The 19,656-nt window shown below is 51.7% G+C and overlaps 1 protein-coding gene across 2 annotated transcripts; it reads right to left on the bottom strand.

Moving 5' to 3' along the window:
• Positions 1 to 3,601: 3,601 nt before the first annotated feature.
• Positions 3,602 to 12,356, bottom strand: CDKN1A (cyclin dependent kinase inhibitor 1A). 2 transcript variants are annotated; one of them, XM_042986220.1, is made up of 3 exons: positions 12,130 to 12,356; positions 6,291 to 6,740; positions 3,602 to 5,181 (listed from the first exon to the last, which is right to left on the bottom strand). In XM_042986220.1, exons 2-3 carry the CDS (start codon positions 6,733 to 6,735, stop codon positions 5,132 to 5,134), a joined length of 495 nt encoding a protein of 164 aa, XP_042842154.1. In that variant the 5' UTR covers positions 6,736 to 6,740; positions 12,130 to 12,356; the 3' UTR covers positions 3,602 to 5,131. The 2 variants fall into 2 exon arrangements, with proteins under 2 accessions (XP_042842154.1, XP_042842153.1); XM_042986219.1 differs by having other exon boundaries at positions 12,260 to 12,329.
• Positions 12,357 to 19,656: the final 7,300 nt, after the last annotated feature.

Raw genomic sequence — 19,656 nt, 5'->3', positions numbered from 1 at the left:
CCCAGGCACCCCTGATGTATTTTGAAAGTAGGGCTAACATCGTTTGCTGCTGGTAGTGCAACTGTAACAAATCCGAGACTTTTCAGCAGTGAGGGCTCTCTCCACTTCCCTGGGAACAGAGTGAAGTTCAATTTTTAAGACCCAGCCTCCAGGATGTCAAAGCATCTTCAGTTCATTTGCCCCCCATCCCCACGACCCACCTCCCAACCATGGAAATTAAAGGGGCACGGAGGAGGCAGGGGTGGTCCCAGTCCTCCCCGATGGAGCCGGAGTGGTCAGAGCTCAGCCTGGCTGCCCTCTGCTGCAGCCCCAGGGGAGAATCTGCCGTGAGCCAGCTGGCAGGAGGCCGGAGCCAAGTGCTCAGAAAAAAAAGTTAGATCCAGGCCTTTTTGGAAGCAGCGGAGTTAATTTTAAAATATGGTGTCGCTGGACTTAAAAACACTGAGCTCAGACACTGAATTTTACAGAAACTGAATGAATGAACAAGGATCCCAGACAGTGAGACCGTTTTTATCAATGGGAAAGTTTCACACTCACTCTTTTTCAATTCCCCGGAGATGCTTGCATTCACTTGACAGTTTAGGAAACCCTGAGGCAAAAGACTCTCTGTCCTGAGGTACAGTGTCCAGACCTGGCTGCAGCTGCTGGCTCCAAGCTGTCTCTAGATGGAGCTCAGGCCGGCTGGTGGGAAACCAGGGCCAGGGAGCTTGGTTCAAATTTGCATTTACATAGCACGCCTTGCGTATGACTGAGAAACCTGAGTTACTTCAGAGACAGAGTCAGGACCCGGGGGAGACAGGTGCCCGCAAGCCTCCTCAGCGTCTTCATGATGGTAGTGGCCCTGGGCGAGGCACTTCCCCTTGCTCGTTTATGGACCAAGCAGGCAATGTGACCTGGGTCATCAGCATGAATATCCTGGCTCCCCACCTCTTCCTAGAGGGGTGGCCTCAGGCAAGTGGCTTAAGGGCTTATTGCCTCAGTTTCTCATCTGTAAAACAGAGGTAATAATAGCACCCCGTTCATGGTCTGTTGCAAGGATTAAATGCTATAAGCCGCATAAAGCATTTAGAACCACGGCAGGCAGATGATCATCAATGCTGGCCGTTGTTATATTTGTGACTTAAAAGGAGACTGGGACGCCAGGGTGGCTCAGTCGGTTGGGCGTCCGACTTTGGCTCAGGTCGTGATCTCACTGCCCCTGAGTTCCAGCCCCATGCTGGGCTCTGTGCTGACAGCTCAGAGCCTGAAGCCTGCTTCTGATTCTGTCTGTCTGTCGTCTGTCTGTCTCTCTCTCTCTCTGCTCCTCCCCTGCTCATGCTGTCTCTCTCTCTCTCAAACATAAATTAAAAAAAAAAAAAAAAAAGGAGACTGAGTTAGAGAATCTCCGACTTCTGTATCCTGCCAATTAGCAGATGGCCATGTTCAAATGCCAGACTGATTGTCAAGTGATGAGGGCAGCCACCTGGGAGTGGGGTAGGCGGAGAACTGGGTGTGAGAGATGAACGCTGGGGTCAGGAAGGAAATTCAAGCCACAGTGAATAATTCATTCATTCAACGAATATTTATTGAGCACCTACTGTGTGCTGGGCACTCCTTTGGTGCTGAGACATGGCAGCAAATGAAACAGGCAAAGACCTGCCCTCACGGAGCTCACATTTCTGTGGGCTGATGGGAGAGGGTAAAGCCGCAGTGACTTTTGCCACCATGTTTATCTGGGCACTAGGCTGGCTGAAGGGAAGTCACGGAAGCCAAAGTTGATGCCCCCCCGCCCCCGTCCCTGTCCCACACCTCTGTTCGCCTGAAACGTGGGTTCCTGGTGGTGATGCAGCTTCTCACTTCAAATGTTCCCATCCTTCCGGTTTCCTCCGGCATCATGGGAAGTTGTTTCACCCATGAGAGGAGGAACCCAAACTTGCCCCCCAGAAGGAAGCCCTCAATCAGCGACAGGCGTGGGTACATTTAGCAGTTGGCAGAACGTGCACTGATTAGTTTCCTTATCTATGGAATAAGAGCCATTAATGGAAAGAAGGACTGAATGGAAGTCTCTTAAGTTATCCCCCTAGTCAAGACAGTGAATCGGAAACAACGCCGCTTGCCAGGTGGCAGTGCAGAGATCGGTGCTCCTTTCAAAGGCCTGCAGGGAGCAAGGTGGTTCCCATCATATCCCCATTCCATCCACCCCATACTGCTCCTATAATAACCAAACGAAGCATGGCAGTTGATGGTTATCCACATCGTTGCCCTAATTGCAGGCATCATATCAGATACGGTATCTTTGCTAGAATAGTCTACACAGCCTCTGACTGTAAGAAGCTAACAATATGGCCAGCGCATTCTCTCTGATCCGTTTCAGGAAAGGGGATAAGAAATGGGGCATATTCACGTTCTTTACAAGAATTCAGAGACCTGTCATGTTCTGTTTTAAGTGGTCAAATGAACTGGGACGTGCCGGGACGTTCCCTCTATAGGAAAAGACAAGTACTGAGGACATGCTCCCCCTCAAAAGAGAAATAGCTTTAGCGAGCCAAGGTGGACTTCGGAGGCCATATACTAATAATGCTCTGGCCCATCTACCAGATGGCATGGGGAGCTGCCACGTTCGAGTGGAGTCCAGAACCAAAGAGGGCTCTGTGACAGGTCCATGCTATAGGACAAGCACTTGGGACATACGACCTTGTGTGTCCCATGGTACTAGAAATATCCGTGGCAGATAAGTAGACAGTGTGAAGTCTCTGAAAAGTCCCAGTGGGAGAGCCCTACCTCAGACCCCTAGGGTTCTAGAGCAAAGCCATGTCCCATACAGCAGAGAATTATCCCGTATCTGAAAAGTGGTTTTTGGCTAAATTGCAGAATCAGGAGCAAATAAAGGTCATCGTTTTAAGCCACTAAGTCTTGGAGTGGTTAGCTATGAATAGATCATCAGAAACGTGCACATAAAGTACTTTGTTCTTTTTAACATTGCATAATACTCCACTCTAGAAAGATACCACAATTTACACATCCGTTCTTGTTGTGGACATCTGGGTTGTTCCCAGCTTGGGTCAAGAATAACGCTGCCATGAACATGCCTTCTGGTGGAAATACGTACTGATTTCTCGTGAGAACAAACAGGAAGGGGACTCTCGAGTCATGGGGTGGGCACGAGGGGAGCCATTTTTAGAAGGCATTGCCTGTTTTCTAAAGTAGTTGAAATATTTCATACTTCTGCCAGCCAGGTTTGACTTCCGGTTGTTCCCGATCCTTGCCCTCGCTTGGCATTGTCTTTTTCACGTTAGTCATTCTGGTCGATGTACAGCGTTATCTTATTGCGGTTTTAATGTGCATTTCCGCCATGAGTAATGAGGTGCAGTTCTGGTGAGTAACATATCCCTTACTAAAAAAGACCACACAAGGAACCAAAATATTGACCGTGGTGATCTTTGCAGAGGTGTGATGTTTACCGTGGTTGTTTCGTTGTCATCTTTTTTGGCTCATGGTCTGTTTGTTAAGCCTCTGCGTTTTTTAACTTTAAATGCTTAATTGTTAACATTGTGGAAACAACCGAAAGAACTTCTGCCTACTCCTTCTTACAAATGACAAGGCCTGTGGGCCACAATGGTAATATTACCAGTAAAATCACCAAGAAACATTTATTGAGCACCTGCTGTATACCCAGCACTGAGGAAGGGGCTATGAAGGGCACAGAGCAGTATAGGACTTGTTCCCTGCCCTTCAGAGGCTTACAGTCTAGGTGGAGACAGGAGGAGCCAGGAGAAAACAGTCCAGGCCAGCATGTTACAGGAACGTAAGATGTTTGGGGTCAGACCCACTAAGTGCTTCGATGCCTGCAGGGGCTCAATGCTCAGTGCTGGGAAAGACAATAACTCCCAACTCCCAGGGCCGCATTAGCCCACTTAGCATACCCTATCCACAGCCTCTACCCTATCATCTTAAAACATCTGACTCCTTGTTCAGCTGCTATCAAAGTGCAATGAAATGGGGGAGGGTGGGCAGTGGGGAAGGTCCTTGGAGGGGTTCCAGGGGCTGGTGTCACACTCTTCCTCCTCGAAAACTCTGCTCCCCGAGACATACCCCTGACAGAGGGATCCCCGCTCAAGAAGGCCTGTCCAACCACCAGAACCTCTGCCCCAGAAGGTAAGAGGAGGAGGCGGCCACTGCTTGAGCTGCCTGAGGTAGAACTGGGGACCCCTACTTCTAGCATACCCCTTCCCTCCCAGTCCACTAAGCTGGGGGGACAGGCACCCCAGAGCTGCCACCTAGGGCCGAGAGGGTACTAGAGGGAAAGGGTATGGGGGAGGGGAGCGGAGCAGAGAGGGACTTGAAAGCCCAGCTGGAAAAGAGGGGCGTCTGGGGCTCCTAGAAAAGTGCAGGGGAGGCCAAACATTGAGACTGGCTTCCCTGTGGGTGGCAGAGGGGGTGAGAGGAGGTGGGGTGGTTTGCTACAGGACCCTACCTTCGCCCTTGCTTTCACAGAGCAGGGCGGGGCATCAGGGGCCAGGAAAGTGCCACGTTCCCAGCCGTGTTCCAGGCTGTGCCCCCTTCAAGGTCACACTGCCCGACCTCAGAGAAGGGGAGGGGCCTCCAAAGTGTTGATGATGCCCCCACCCTGCTGGGCCCCCTTCAAAGTGCTATCTGTGCACTTCTCAAATGATAAAGAATCTGGGTTTGAGAATGCACGAAAGGGGCAGAAATTTCATAACCCCCATGAGGTGGTGAGCTGAAGGAGCCAGGCCCCTCCAGGGAGCACCACCCAGAAGGTGAGGGTCACGCCAGCCCCACCTTACCTCTGGGAGAGCAGAAATGGGGAGCACAGGATGAAGACGTCTTAAATAATAGTTCGCATAATAAAAATACCTAGCGCTCTAATAAACCTATCATTCTGCTGTCTAATGGTTTTTTAAATAATTGGAAATGCCAAAGGCTGGGGGGGGGGAGCGGGGGGGAAGGGTGGTGGCAAGCAGGATATGTACATGAGGAGGAGTTTAAATTAAAACACAAATAATAATTAAGACGCACAAACTGAAGGACTAAAGGCAAAGGTGTAGAAGAGGCCTGTGGGGGCAGTGGGGGGGAGGGGGGTGGCGGGGCGGTGGGCCTCATTTCTAGGAGCTTGAGGCTTCCAGGGGGCAGATTAGGGCTTCCTCTTGGAGAAGATCAGCCGGCGTTTGGAGTGATAGAAATCTGGGAAGAGAGAACAGAAGTCAGCCAGGCCAGGAGGAAGAGGGCCCAACAGAGCCATCCATCCAAAACCCACAGCAGAGGGGGCAGGCACTCCTCCCTAGGGCCAAAGGGACACATTGCCAAGTACAGGGTAAAACTCTGGCAACTCCCACCCCGTCTCCCACGGCACCGTTCTACCAGGCATCCCATCACGCTTCCCAGACATGACTGATTATAACCAGACCAACATCTGTGGGCCTGCTCCAAGCCAAGCTGCCCACCACTACTGTGGTGGCCCTGTGTAGTTAAACGAACTAAAATCAAATAAAATGCAAAATTCGGTTCCTCAGTCACACCAGCCACATGTCAAATGCTCAATGGCTACATTGCGCCTAGTGGCACTGGACATTTGCATCACTGCACAGTTCTATTGAACCACACTGCTCTAGGAACGCAATTGGAGAACCCATGAGAAGTGTTCTGCCCACGATGGGGCCATATACATGTGAGCCACTATCTTCAGTATTGTTAGTTCTGCACCAGCTGTAAATTTCCTGTGGGATTCTTGACTGCATCGCCCTGAACCTCGGTTTCCTCACATATAAAATGAAGTTGACCATTTGTGTAGTGCTCTGAGGACTGAATGGAAGTGTGTGTGTGTGTGTGTGTGTGTGTGTGTGTGTGTGATGGGGAAGGTGAGTTAGATCTGGATAGGGCAGCCGGGAAATTACTGTCATTAGTTTTCTCTCTACTGCAAATTCACTGTGGGACCATAGGCAAACCACCCTACCTCTCTGAGCCTTATTTCCACTCCTATAAAAGAGTGGCAAGAATGTTATATGGAACAGGACTGCTTTAAGAACTAAATGAAACCTACCTTAGAAATTCACCTTAGCAAAGGGCCTGACATACAATAAATGTTCCCAGTAGATGTTAGTGAGTTGGTCATGGCTGTATACCTGCCATGGGACCTCAGGAAAGTTGCTCTGTCTCTCTGGGCTTGCTTTCCCTATGGCCTAATGAGCAAACTGGACCAGACAGGTCCCTTGCAGGACCAGACACGGTCCCTCGCACCACAGATTCTGAGAGTCTTGATTCCTTCTAGTGTCCTTCCCTGTGTCTATCCTCACCTGTCATGCTGGTCTGCCGCCGTTTTCGGCCCTGAGAGGTGCCAGGTGCACCCGGAGACGCCTCAGGCCGCTCAGGGGAGTGAGGCATGAGAGTGCAGGACAGGGACAGGTCCAGGTGGTCCTCCCGAGCTGTCCCCGGCAGCAGGGTAGACGAGGTGCTGGGCCGCTTGCCCCCTCCCAGGTCATCCCGGCCCCCCCGGGGCCCTGCAGGCAGGTAGAGCTTGGGCAGGCCCAGGCCCCACACACGCTCCCAGGCAAAGTCGCCCTCCAGCGGTGTCTCGGTGACAAAGTCGAAGTTCCATCGCTCCCGGGCCTCCTGCACGCAGCCTGCCATTAACGCGTCACAGTCTCGGCGCAGCTGCTCGCTGTCCACTGGGCCGAAGAGGCGGCGGCAGGCCTTGCTGCCATGTGGGATCTGGTGGGCATCCCTGGACGGCTCCGACATGGCACCTGCAGCCGAGACACAAGTAAGGTCCTGGTCACTCGGGAAATTGGACCCTACCTTACCAGGCTGTGCTTGGCTCAGATGAAGTCTTCCTCCTAGAACATGGGGTCTCTCTGGCTCCTTCCAGCTGGTTTGCCACCATCGCCTTCCCACAGGCCGTCCCCAGTCCCCAACCAACAGCCACCGGGTGGGGGCAGAGCTGGGTTAACCTGGTACCCCAAGGTCACTGGAGGAGGGAGCAGCTGAAGGACAAACTTGTGTTGACAAAGACAAGTTTATTGCAATAGCAGGGATCAGAGTCCTGTTTACCGCCAGGCTTTATCAACTAAAATCAATTTGTTGTCCCCCCAAGGTGTCCCTCATGGGTGCGAATGCCCCAAGTACGTGTGAATTGCCAGAGTCCAGTAGTTTCCCAACCCCAGCCCTGGCCAAGAGGTCAGGTAGCAAATGAAAGGGCCGTGATCGTATAGCGGTTAGAACTCTGCGTTGTGAAAGGACAGGCTGACAGCTTCTCTGGCCTCCTGAACCCCTTTACCCAGATGCCCATGTGGGATAACCCTGTTCTGAAACAAAAGTACCCTGGCCCCTGGGATAAAAAACACCTAGGATCCAGTCCTAGCTTTGCTGCCTACTACCTAAAGTTTAAAGTCACTTAAAGGGGTGCCGGGTGGCTCGGTCGGTTAGGTGTCTGACTCTTGGTTTTGGTTCAGGTCATGATCTTGAGGTTTTGTGAGTTTGAGCCCCACATCAGGCTCTGTGCTGGCAGTGAGGAGCCTGCTTTGGATGCTCTCTCTCCCTCTCTCTGCCCTTCCCCTACTCATGCTGTCTCTGTCTCTCTCAAAAATAAACTTTAAGTAAATAAATAAATAACTAAATAATCACTGAAATTTTTTTTTAATTTAAAAATTGTAAAAAGGGGCACCTCGGTAGCTCAGTCTGTTAAGCATCCGACTTTAGCTCAGGTCATGACCTCGCGATTTGTGAACTCGAGCCTCGAGTCGGGCTCTGTGCTGACAGCTCAGAGCCTGGAACCTGCTTCGGATTCTGTATCTCCCTCTCTCTCTCTGCCCCTCCCCCACACGTGTTGCGTGTCTCTCTCTCTCTCTCTCTCTCTCTCAAAAATAAATAAACATTAACAAAATTTTTTTAATTAAAATTTTTTTTAATTGTAAAAATAAAATGTCACTTAATATCTCTGGGCCTCAGTTTTCTCATCTATAAAATGGAACTGTGGAAGCATCCTCAAGCAATAATAGGTCAGGGAGTCCCTTCAGGCAAGGCAGATGGAACAGAGTTGAGAGGCTGGCTCTTGTGGTTAAGAGTGTGGGCTCTGGAGCCAGACTGCCTGGGTTGGAATCCAGGCTCTGCTGGGTGACCCTAGACAAATGGCTTAACTTCTCTGGGCTCTATTTTTTCTCATCTGTAAAATGGAGACAGTATTAGTGACTGTCTCAGAGGATAGATGTGAGGATTAACTGAGTTAATGTAGGTAACATGCTGGGAAAAGCACCTGGTAGACAGAAGTGCTTGGAAAACAGAAGTGTTATTATTTTGCTCTGTGTTCAGTTCTGGCTGAGCCTTCTCCACATCACTCCCCGGGCCACCACCTCCTTCAGACAGCAGCTGACAGGTGCTGTGTGCTGAGGGCCTTTCCCAAGGATGTCATCAAGCTGGAGGCCTGGGGGTGAGGAGGGGCTGGGCAGGGCAGGACAATGATTTCTCCCAGGCTGAGCCACATCCTGCCAGGCACATCAGGTGATCTGGAGTCTAGACAGCCTGGAAGCCCCTGCCCCATGTTGGCTACATCCAAGGAACTCGTTTTGCAGGCAAGAAAAATTAGAGGTGGCCGGTCTACCCGGTTCCTCTCCTCCCACTTCAGAAGAGGGAAAACCAAGGTTGAGTTTGCTCATGACGAAGAGCTGGCACCCACCTGCCCTGCTCTGGCCTGACTCCAGGGCTGAGTGGCTGTGCAACCTTGGCAGGGACTGGGTTTTCCCGAGGACAAGTCCTGCTTTGCAGGCTCTGAGTGACCTCCTCGGGCAGGAAGACCTGGACCCCTGCCACACCTACCCCTCCCCACCCCACCTCTCAGCGCTGATGGGGGAGGAGAGGCACCAGGTGACCTCAGACCAAATTTAAAGAGCAAGAGTTTGACGAGATATGAGGCTTGCCCCCAAACCAGAAAACTGAAAAGGCCAAGAGCCACTGCCCCATAGAGGGGTTACCCAGTGCAGTATGTTTGCTCTCTCTCTCTCTCTCTTTTTTTTAACAGAATAAGTAACGAAGGCTCAGAGAAATTAAGTAACTTGCCCAAGACCACCCAACTCACAAGTGGCAGAGCCAGGATTTGAACCCAAGCCTGTTTGCCCTGCGTTCTGCGCTCTGGTATTCATCCTTACTCTTCTCGTTTTGTATTATTAACTACAGTCCCAGCAGAATCATTTGGGGAACTTTTTTAAAAATATTTTTTTTAGGTTTGAGAAAGAGAAAGAGCACAAGTGAGGGAAGGGCAAAGAGAGAGGGAGACGCAGAATCCAGACACAGAATCCGAAGCAGGCTCCAGGCTTTGAGCTGTCAGCACAGACCGACGCGGGGCTGGAGCCCATCGACTGTGAGATCATGACCTGACCCGAAGGTGGGCGCTTAACTGAGCCAACCAGGCACCCCACTTGGGGAGCTTTTTACAAATACAGATCCAGGGGCACCTGGGTGGCTCAGCCAGCTGAGTACTGCACTCTTGATTTTTGGCTCAGGTCATGATCTCACAGGCATGAGATGGATCCCCACTGGGGCCTCTGCGATGGGTATGGACCCTGCTTAAGATTCTCTCCCTCTGGCCCTCCCCCACTCACACGCTCTCTCAAGGAAAAATAAAAAAGAATTAAAAAAATACAGGGTTGTTTGGGTGGCTCGGTCAAAACAGCCACTGACTCTTGATTTTGGCTCAGGTCGTGATCCCAGGGTGGGGATAGAGCCTCTGCTTCAGGCTCCCTCCACACTAAGGGAGCCTGCTTGGTTAGGATTCCCTCTTTACTCTGCCCCTCCCCTGCTTGCACGCTCTCTCTCTCTCTCTCTCTCTCTCTAAAAAAACAAAACAACAACAAAAACAAAAAAACCCATATTGATAGGTCTCTCTATCAATTAATCTAGGTCCCAGATTAATTAACTCAAATTAAGGGGGATTTAAGCAGGTGTTTGGCAGTTCCCCAGATGGGCACTCTTGGGGTGCCATTCAAGAGGGGATACACAGGATGGCCGAAATGGACATTCTGGGTCTCAGTGCCTCATTGGCACAAGGAGGAGGCGCCTGCCTAGGATTTCATCAGGACGCTGGGTATTCCCTGGCTTCCAGGAGCTGGGACCAGAATCCTTTCTCCTAACACCCCAGCCCATATGGCTCTCATAGGCTCCGCATCTGATCTCACTACCATTATCATAACTCCCAGTTCAGGGAAAGCTGAGAAACACAAACCCTTGTTTTACAAACAAGTAACTGAGAAGAGCTTCCTTTGTTGGCCTTCGTGCCTTAGATATCAACCAATTTTAATTCCGAAGTAAACAGTAAGGACTCATTACAGACTGTTGAACCAATGGGGTACTCTTTTTAAGGGGCGTTGGCAGAAGCGGCGAGCGATCTCTGCGTAGGCGAAGCGAGCGGGAAGGAAAGGCGGGTGAAACCGCATTCCGCGGGAAGGCGTGTTTGCTATTCGCGCCGGGGCCGGAAGGGGGCGCTGGTCGCCAGGAAATCAGGCGCAGGGTCGGAGGTGCGTGGGCAGAGCCTTGGACAGCAGCAGGGAGTTGTGATGAGTCAGTTTCCTGCAAAGCTCTCCCCACCCGCCAAAACTTCGCTTCCACTCGGGCTGCGCGTCACCCTCTGGAGGTGGCGGGGGGTGGGGACTAGGAGGAGAACCAGGGGCCGCAAACACGTCACGCTGAGCCAGTCAGGCTTCCGAAAGCCCCGCCACTGTTGGGAAACCGCGCGCTCCTCTGTGACACACACACACACACACACACACACACACACACAGCACGCACAGGCGCGCAGAGGTTTGGGCCCTCCACCTTATCTCCACGCCCAAAGCACGGGATGAGTCAGATCCCTGGAAAATAAAAATAGACGAAAGCAAGGAAAACAAAACCGCTCGAAAGTCCTCCTCGAAACGCGACGTGGAGGGAGGGGAAGGGGAGCTGCCTTGGCGCCCTAAAGTGCCAAACCCTAGTAAATCCAAGATTCTTGTCCGAACTAGAAGGGCACCAGGGTCCCCAGAGGGCCCCCGACAGGACGGATGCACTGTGGCCCTCGCAGGGCGGCGGCGTTCGAAGGACGACTCGTCGTCCCCCGGCTCCGCTCAGACCTGTCGCCCTTGGAGAGGGCAGTTTGGTGGGGGGCGCCGGGAGCCCCTGGATGCTGCTGACAGAGTGCCGGAGCAGCGTCGCGCCCCCCCCCCCGAAGTCCCACCCTCCGATTGTGACCCCTTCCCGGACGAGGGCTGCACGCCCCGCCGCCCCGCTGCGCAGGGCTGCGCTCCCTCCGCGGAGTCCGGCACCCCGAGTCGCGGGCAAGCTGGGCCGGGGTTCGGCGGGCGCGATGGAACAGAGGTGTGTCCGACTCCTGCTCTTCTCAAACCGACAGGCTGGCGTGGGCCCACCCCGCGCGGGGCCACCGCTCCGCGTCCTCGAGGGCGCGCTGCGAGGCGGGGACCGCACAACCAGTCCTGGACCTCCTCGCGTCCCCGGCTTCCCTGAGAACACTTCGTGCCAGCCAAATAGGTCACTGTGCTGATGGGGGGGGGGGGGGTAGGGGGTCAGAGACCGCCGAGGGCCGGGAAGCTGACTTCTGGGGCGCCACTGTCCCCCACCAGCCCGGGCGGGGCTCTGACCTCACCCGGTTCGTTTCCCGGGGTCTCCTTGTCACCATGAGTCACCTCCTCGATTGCCCTGAAGGGACGTGTACCAACACGTTCCCAAGGACCAGGGACACAGCCCGCGCTGACCTCAGCGCCCAGCGGTGGCGGACACGGAGGCGTCGGGAACCTAGACCTCGGGGCGGGGAGACGGCACCTAGTGGATCCGGGAGCTGCTCCGGAGCGGATCGCTGATGAACCTGCTCGGCTCCGCGTTCCCCGCCCCTCCCGGAGCTTGGCGCTCAGGGGCTCCAGCCGCTCGCCGCTAGCGCTAACGGCGCCAGGGGTCCGCGGCGCCCGGGTGCCCGCCTCTCCTCCACCCTGCTTTGTTTCAAGGGGACGGGAGCGCGGCAGGGATCGATCCCTCCAACTCCTGCCCTCCCTCCGCCCGGAGTCTCCGCCAAACTCGGCCTCCGTCACACGGGCACTTACGGAGACACCCGTGGGAGCAAACCCCAGACCCGCGCACCGACCCACTCACGCCATTCACCTGTGAAGACAGCACACACACATACACCCGCGAGGACACACTCGCGGACGCGAACGGACGCACAGGCAGACACTTCTCGGCTCAGAGCTGCCGGTCCAGGGTAGGCTCCTGCCTGCCACGACTCCCTCACCTCTTCTGAGGGTCTCGGTGGCTCCGTGAATCCGCGCCCGGCTCCGGGTCTCCAGGTCACAGACTGGAGCAGTGGCTCACACCTCTGCTGGCACCGCCCGGCGCTGCTCTTATAAAGGATGGCTTCGGAGGCGGGACCCGCTGCTCCGCCCGCTGAAGGCCTGGGACCGCCCTTCCAGAGCCGCGGGACGCTCGTAGCTCCCGGCCTGGCTCTAGAACCTCAGAACTCAGATGCCAATGTTATCAGCTGCTGGAGGGCGTTTCCCTCCCCCCCCCCCCCCCACCGCGCCTGGGCGTGTGTGCTCTACACAGTTGGTGGGGAAACTAGCTGAGCTACAAATCTGGGTGGTTTTCATTGGGGTGTGAGTTGGCACTCCCCAGGAAGGGATGGCATTCTTAGCATAAGCCCTCTTTCTGGCCCCGAAAAGAGCATGAGGGGTGACCATTAATAAATAAAACTCCATAAATAATAAAAAAGATGTCCCTCACTTTGGAATTCCCAGAAAAGCCCACTATAGCATCACTATTCCTAGGCTCTCTCCCTAGACCACCTCTCCCAAAGCACCACCTGAAACACCCAGACACCTCAACAAAACATCTTGGAGGCCAGAAAGGGATCCAGTCCCTTTGATTGCACAGATGAGGAAATCAAGGCCCATAGAACTAAAGGTAACTGAGGTTCAGAGAAGTTCAGTGATCTGACTCAGGTCACACAGCAAGCAAATAAATAGCTGCGGTTGGAGCACAAGCCCATTTTCTTCTTAGTGTTTGTTTATTTCTGAGAGAGAGCACGCACAAGCAGGGGAAGGGCAGAGAGAAAGGGGGACAGAGGATATGAAGTGGACTCTGTGCGGACAGCAGCAAGCCAGATGTGGGACTCGAACCTGAGATCATGACCTGAGATGAAGTCAGATGCTTAAGCAACCGAACTACCCAGGCATCCCTAGGGCATAGGCCTATTGCCTCCCACCCAGAGCCCTCTGCCCCTTGCCCTCTCTTACACAGTGGCTCTAGAAAGAGGGAAACACCCAGCACCCTTCATTTTCAGGTGACGTTGATGAAAGACATTTCTGGAAATATCCACTAGTGCTTCTCCCAGATACAGAAGCAAGTGAGGTGCCCACTTCCTCCCACCCAGTTCACACCCCCAGCCCCTCTTGCACTCCATTTTTGCCTCCTTTAACCTAAAACATTTGCAGTTTTAGCTTTTAAAAAATTGCGGAGAACAGGGGCGCCTGGGTGGCTCAGTCAGTTAAGGGCCCGACTTGGGCTCAGTTCATGATCTCACGGCTGGTGAGTTCAAGCCTTGCGTGGGGCTCTGTGCTGACAGCTCAGAGCCTGGAGCCTGCTTTGGATTCTGTGTCTCCCTCTCTCTCTGACCCTCTCCCACTCACACCCTGTCCCTCCGTCAAGAATAAATAAACATTAGGGGCGCCTGGGTGGCGCAGTCGGTTAAGCGTCCGACTTCAGCCAGGTCACGATCTCGCGGTCCGTGAGTTCAAGCCCCGCGTCAGGCTCTGGGCTGATGGCTCGGAGCCTGTTTCCGATTCTGTGTCTTCCTCTCTCTCTGCCCCTCCCCCGTTCATGCTCTGTCTCTCTCTGTCCCAAAAATAAATTTAAAAAACGTTGAAAAAAGAATAAATAAACATTTAAAAAATGTTTTTTTAATTGCAGAGAACAGAGGTACCTGGCTGGCTCAGTTAGTAGAGCATGTGACTCTTGATTTGGGAGTCTGAGTTCTAGTCCTATGTTGGGCATAGAGCTTACTTTAAAAAAATAAACTGAAATAGTAAAATAAAATAAACGTTTAAATCTTTAAAAAAAATTGCAGAGAACAGAATGTTAATTTGAACAGAAATCCCACTAAAAATTAGAACTCAGGCTTAGAACAGCTACAATTACTGACATCTAGGACTCTTCAGTGTCTAGAAATCTCTGTCCAGACATGCCCAGTTTTCTTCCTCTAATGCAGCTGACCTCAGGGAGGACAGGTCTTCTCTACTGCTGGCATAGGAGCCCAGTTAGGAGTGGGAGGGCACAGAACAGACTCTCTTGCCTACCTGATCTTGGATTTGGGCCAGGACTGCAGATGGACCTCAGGAGGGCCTCAAAAAGGCCAAGACCCCAGGACCAGTCCCCTCCTCCCTTTCTCCATGCAGCCCCCACCCCCAACATACACATACCAAAGACTGCGTTGTCAAATGTCCAGAAGAGGACAGGCATATCCTCCTACTGCCTTGACTCCCCTTGGCTTTCAGGCATTTCAAATAGACTTGACATTGTCTGTCTGTTTACTTTGGGGGGAAAAAAAGTTAATGAAGGCCTGTATTGAATTATTTAAAGTTTTGTGATACTGAACTTCACAAGATGATTCTTTTTGTTGTTGTTGTTGGGAAGTGAGTTCTGTTTTGTTTTTTTTTTCTATAACTTTTAGCTCACCACCACCACAACAGAATTCAACAAGTATTAAGCACCTACTAAGTGTCTAATACTGTTCAGTACTTAAAAAAAAAAAGTTTCCAACCATACACTTGAGTGTGTAGCCAGGTGTGCCCTTAAAGGACTTCTGCCCTGAAGAGGGCAAAAGAGCAGGTTGTTGGAAGTCACACGCAAGATCTGATGCAAAAAATGCACACACACACACACACACACACACACACACACCCCAGATCCCAGGCCAATCCCAAGAGATCTGCTGCAAAGCACATATTGCTGTTCAGAGAAATTCAGACCAAGGTCTCCTTGAGGTCTCGGGGGGGGGGGGTCTCCTGTATCCTACCACCCCCCTCTTTGCCCCAAAGCAGGCAGCTCAAAGGATAAACAGCCGCGAGTCAGTGCTCAACATGTTGGGACATGTTCCTGACGGCCGGAAGGCCAGTCAGGGCTACAGCCTGCTGCCTGGGCATGCTCCCCAGGAAGGAGGCAGCTTAGGGATGGAGAGAGGATCAGCCTGGGAGACAAGAAATTTCAGATCGGCTCCCACCAGGAAGGAGGTGATGATAGAAAGGAAAGGTGGAAAGCCCAAGCCTGAAGAAGGAGGATAGAAGTGTAGCTACAGGAGCTGCTCAGGAAGGGAGAGGAAGTACGAGGAACAATGTCACCGTTTCTCAGAAAATATCTGGGGAGTCCCAAACAGGGGCACTTGGCTTTCAGAGGAATTCACCTCCACACAGGCTCCCAAGAAGCGAGACCCCCCCCCCCAAAAAAAGACAGAACAGAAATATTATTGCACCACTGAGAAGAGCAGAAGTCCTTCTTCTTTGTTTCTTCTTCTTCTTCTTCTTTTTTTTTTTTTAAGGAAGAATGAGTTTGGGAGCCTTATCCCTGACTTGCTGGGGGCTTTACCCAGCCAATATAAAAGATTAGGACTACTAAACAGCAAGACAGAGAAAAAAGTCTGTGACAGAATATGTGCCACACAAATACTTCCAGACTCCCTAAGCTGACAATCTCACCTTCCCAGAGTCTGAAATTTCACCGTTAGAAATTCATTTCTTTGGCATTAGCTCATTCCGTTCTTTATTAAATAAACTCACATAAGCAAAGTGCTTAGCATAGTGCCTAGCTCAGAAATCACTCTGTGAATATTAGTTAATATTGTTGCTATAGAAGCGCCTCTAGGAAAGGGGTTTTCATCCCTGATTAAGTAATCATTTACTTAGTGGGTACCTTAGATAGGTTTCCTAGAAAACACACCTGAAGTGGAGATACTCTTTTTTAAGTTTATTTATTTAAAGCGAGCTCAAGTGGGGGAAGGGCAGAGAGAGACAGAGAGGCAGAATCTCAAGCAGGCTCTGCACTGTCAGCACAGAGCCCAAGACAGGGCTTGAACTCATGAACCGTGAGACCATAACCCAAGCCAGTCAGACACTTAACCCACTGAGCCACCCAGGTGCTCTGAAGTGGAGATACTCTTGAACGAGGTTTCTTGGGGAGTGCATTCACAATCAACACCTGTGTGGGGGGGGGGCGTACAAAAGGAACAGGATCTAGCAGAGAGATGAGTTGGACTATAATGGAGACTGGAGACTCCAGACAGGCCCTAGCTGATCCCACAGGGAGCTCTGGAGCTGGGATGCCCTGCTGAGCTCCCTGAATTGAAGTAAGGGAGCTAGACCTTTATATTCCTGCTTTCACCAGTCATTTGAATGTGTCTGCCCCTGGAGTAGGGAGGGGGTGCATGACCTTGGACAAGAGAGCTCCCTTATATGGGGCCGATTCCTGAAGAAAGACTCATCAGCAACCCATGCTCCCAACAGCCAGTAGGGAGAATGTGTGCCTGGGTCCTGCAGAGGGTTCTGGGGGGTACAGCACAGGTGAAAGGGCTGATCAGATCATTCAGGGACTAGAAGGTGGCGAGGAAACCCTGGGAACACAGGCAGCTGAGGAATGAAGGGCTCTCTGTACCTTGAACGTATTGTTCGCTGTTCCTAGAATGAGTTTTCCTGACCAACCTACCCCACCCACCTCCACTCCTTTCGCTACCTGTTGAACTCCTACTGATCCTGCATGACCCGACCCTCATGACCCTTCTGAAGGAGGCCTTCCCAGGGCTTCCTCTGGCTCCCAGAACTGGTGAGCAATCCATCTCCCTGTGCCTTGCTGGCTTGCTTGGTTTGTGGGCCTAGTGCATTGCCTGAGCTGGGAACCTGGAGGGGATGAGCCCATATTTTATTCATCTTTGTACCTTTGAGGTCTAGCGGCCTCAGCCAGAGCTCATGGAATATTTATGAAAGGGCCATTTTTGGCCTGCCTCTGAGATTAGGCTTCAGTGTCACTGCTTCTGAGTCCCTTCTTCTATTTATTCATTCATCTATTCACTCATCCATTCATTTATAGATATATAAAATTAACACTCATTGCTCAACCCAAGAACCAGAACATTACAAATCACTGACACCTTCCTGTGAGTTCCTCCCTTATCCTGCAGTAAACACGATCTTGAATCTTATGTTGAACTTTCCTTTGTTTTCAGTAGTTTCATCCCATGTGGCCAAGACCTTGACGCTCACCCACTTTTCTTTTTTTTTGTTTTTTTTGTTTTTGTTTTTGTTTTTTTTTTTGGTGCCGTGACTCGGATCTCACCCACTTTTCTATGTGTTCCCAGCCCCTCCTTGTACTTACACAGGGTCACGTGACTAGTTCTGGCCAATGAAATGCGAGCATAAGTGACATTTGCCTCTTCAGGGCTGAAGCCAAGTGAAACTCTCCAGGCTTTCTGCCTCCCATGGCTGTGGCAAAAGTGGGGGCTCGTGTCCCAGATGCTGCCACCTCAACATGGTGGAGCTTCCATCAGCCTGGGTTCCTGGCAGATTGTGTGGAACAGAGTACCCCACCACTTTGTGTGGGATCTGTGAGAAAGCAGTAACCCTTTATTGTGTAAAGTCACTGAGATGTGGGGATTATTTGTTCCTGCACCATAACCTACCTAAGATTTATCCGTGTGGCCGTGGGTGGTTGCCATCTGTAGAAGGCCGTGGCACCCAATGAACTACACCTCTGGTTCTTCACACTCTTTCGTAGTTTCTTCCCCTTAAATCTGTCTAGGTTGTAACTCTTTGGGCCAATAGAATGGGACAGAAATAAGCTGGTACCCGCTCCAGGTTTAAGCCTTAAGAAGGTCTAGCCTCTTTCTGGGGCACCTGGGTGCCTCAGTCGGTTAAGCATTCAACTCTCGATTTCAGCTCGGGTCATGATCTAGAAGTTCGTGAGTTCAAGTCCCGTGTAGGGCTCTGTGCTGACAGCTGAGAGCCTGAAGCCTGCCTCGGATTCTGTGTCTCCTTCTCTCTCTGCCCCTCCCCCACTCATGCTTTGTCTGTCTCTCTCTCTCTCAAAAATAAATAATCATTAAAAAAAAAAAGAAAAAAGAAAGAAAGTCTAGCAACTTTCTGCTTTTGCGTTCTTGGGGGCCTTGAAACATGTGTGAGACTTTGATTACTCTGAGACCACCATGCTGTGAGGAATCATGTGGAGAGGCCACGTGCAAGACAACTGAACCCCTCCCCGACACACACCAAATAGCCCCATCTGACCTCCTAGCTCATGGCCAGCATTAATGTGCCAGCCATGTGAGCAGCACCCTCTTGAAAGTTGATTTCCCAGGCGAGCCTTCCCAGTCGAAGCCGCATGGAGTAGAGACAAGCCGTCCCCCATGTGCACCTGCCTGAATTACGGAATTGTGAGCAAATAACGATTGTGCTTGTCACCACGTTCTAACATGGTTTCTTGTTCATTAAAACAGGGCTCAATCATTTTCACTGTTATTTAACATCCGGTGGTCCCCATCTCCTGTCAGGGAGCACTTGGGTTATTTCCAATATTGTGTTATTCTATTCTGACTATTCTTATCCAATCCTCTAGGGCACACATGCCAGAATTTGTCTTGGATGTACACCTAGGAGTAGAACTGCCCACCATCTTCATGTCAGGAAAAGTGATTGAGAAACACCACCCAGTGTCTGGGCCCGTCTATCTCTTTCAGGATTATTGGAGCAAGCGTAAAGCACTGAACAAATAGTAGGGATTATCATTGTTTGCATTTTTGTGGAGGAACAAACAGGAATCCAAAACAATGAAGCAGTAATGTTGGAATTACAGATATCAGGCACCTGAGAGCAGACATTTGGTGGAAAAGGAAACTACCCACAGACACTGGGTTCACTGGCCCTCAAAGCTCCAAGACACCCTTCTCCCAGCCCCATTAGCTGAGAACAGCCTTCTGGATGATCCCCCAAAGAGTAGGAGTTATGTGATCTTTCACTGTTTTCTTCTCTCATATTATCTTTAAGTACCTCCCAAAGAGTAGCCCCGGCCTACACATCAAAGTCCTGAGGGTGTTGGGTTTGGATCTTTTGATTGCACAGAAGTGTGGAGTCTTAGGAAGTGATTTCAGAATTTCAGATTTATTATCTCACGCCTCACGATCTTTTCCTCCCTGCCTCCCCATCCACGACAGGTGTTGTGTGTGTGTGCGCGCGTGTGTGTGTTTTAAGTAGACTCTACACCCAACATGGAGCCTGAACTCCCGACCCAGAGATCAAGAGTCACCTGCTCTACCGGCTGAGCCAGCCAGGCACCCCCACGACAAGTGTTTTAGACTCATATTACAGATGGGGAAACGGAGGCCCCAGGAGGCACTGACTTTGGCTGAGGTGACACAGGCAGAGAGGCTGGGCAGGCCCAGGCCTCTGGCTGTGGCCCCACCCTCCCATCAGCTGCTTGTCCTTGTCTTTGCTTCCCTAGGATGGCTCTGAGCGTCACCCATAGTCATAATACCGCCAGGGCCATTGCCGAATGCCAACAGCTGCAACCACCAAGCCCCAAATGCTGGTGGCCCGAATCTCAGAGCGAGGAGGGAGACAATATCTCCTGTTCCACACATTCAGTTTGCTGTAAGGA

This window comes from Panthera tigris, chromosome B2 (assembly GCF_018350195.1).
Source record: "Panthera tigris isolate Pti1 chromosome B2, P.tigris_Pti1_mat1.1, whole genome shotgun sequence".
In the NCBI taxonomy this organism is placed as follows: domain Eukaryota; kingdom Metazoa; phylum Chordata; class Mammalia; order Carnivora; family Felidae; genus Panthera; species Panthera tigris.
Note: the sequence above shows the minus strand (reverse complement) of the source record. Positions and strands in the feature narration are given on the sequence as shown.

Bases quoted from the DNA above. Each gene is read 5' to 3' on its own strand.
- CDKN1A (XM_042986220.1), bottom strand. From the start codon at position 6,735: ATGTCGGAGCCGTCCAGGGATGCCCACCAGATCCCACATGGCAGCAAG. The intron at 5,182-6,290 runs GTGAGGATAGAC...CTCTCTTCCCAG, and splicing joins GCGGCAGACCAGCATGACAG to ATTTCTATCACTCCAAACGC.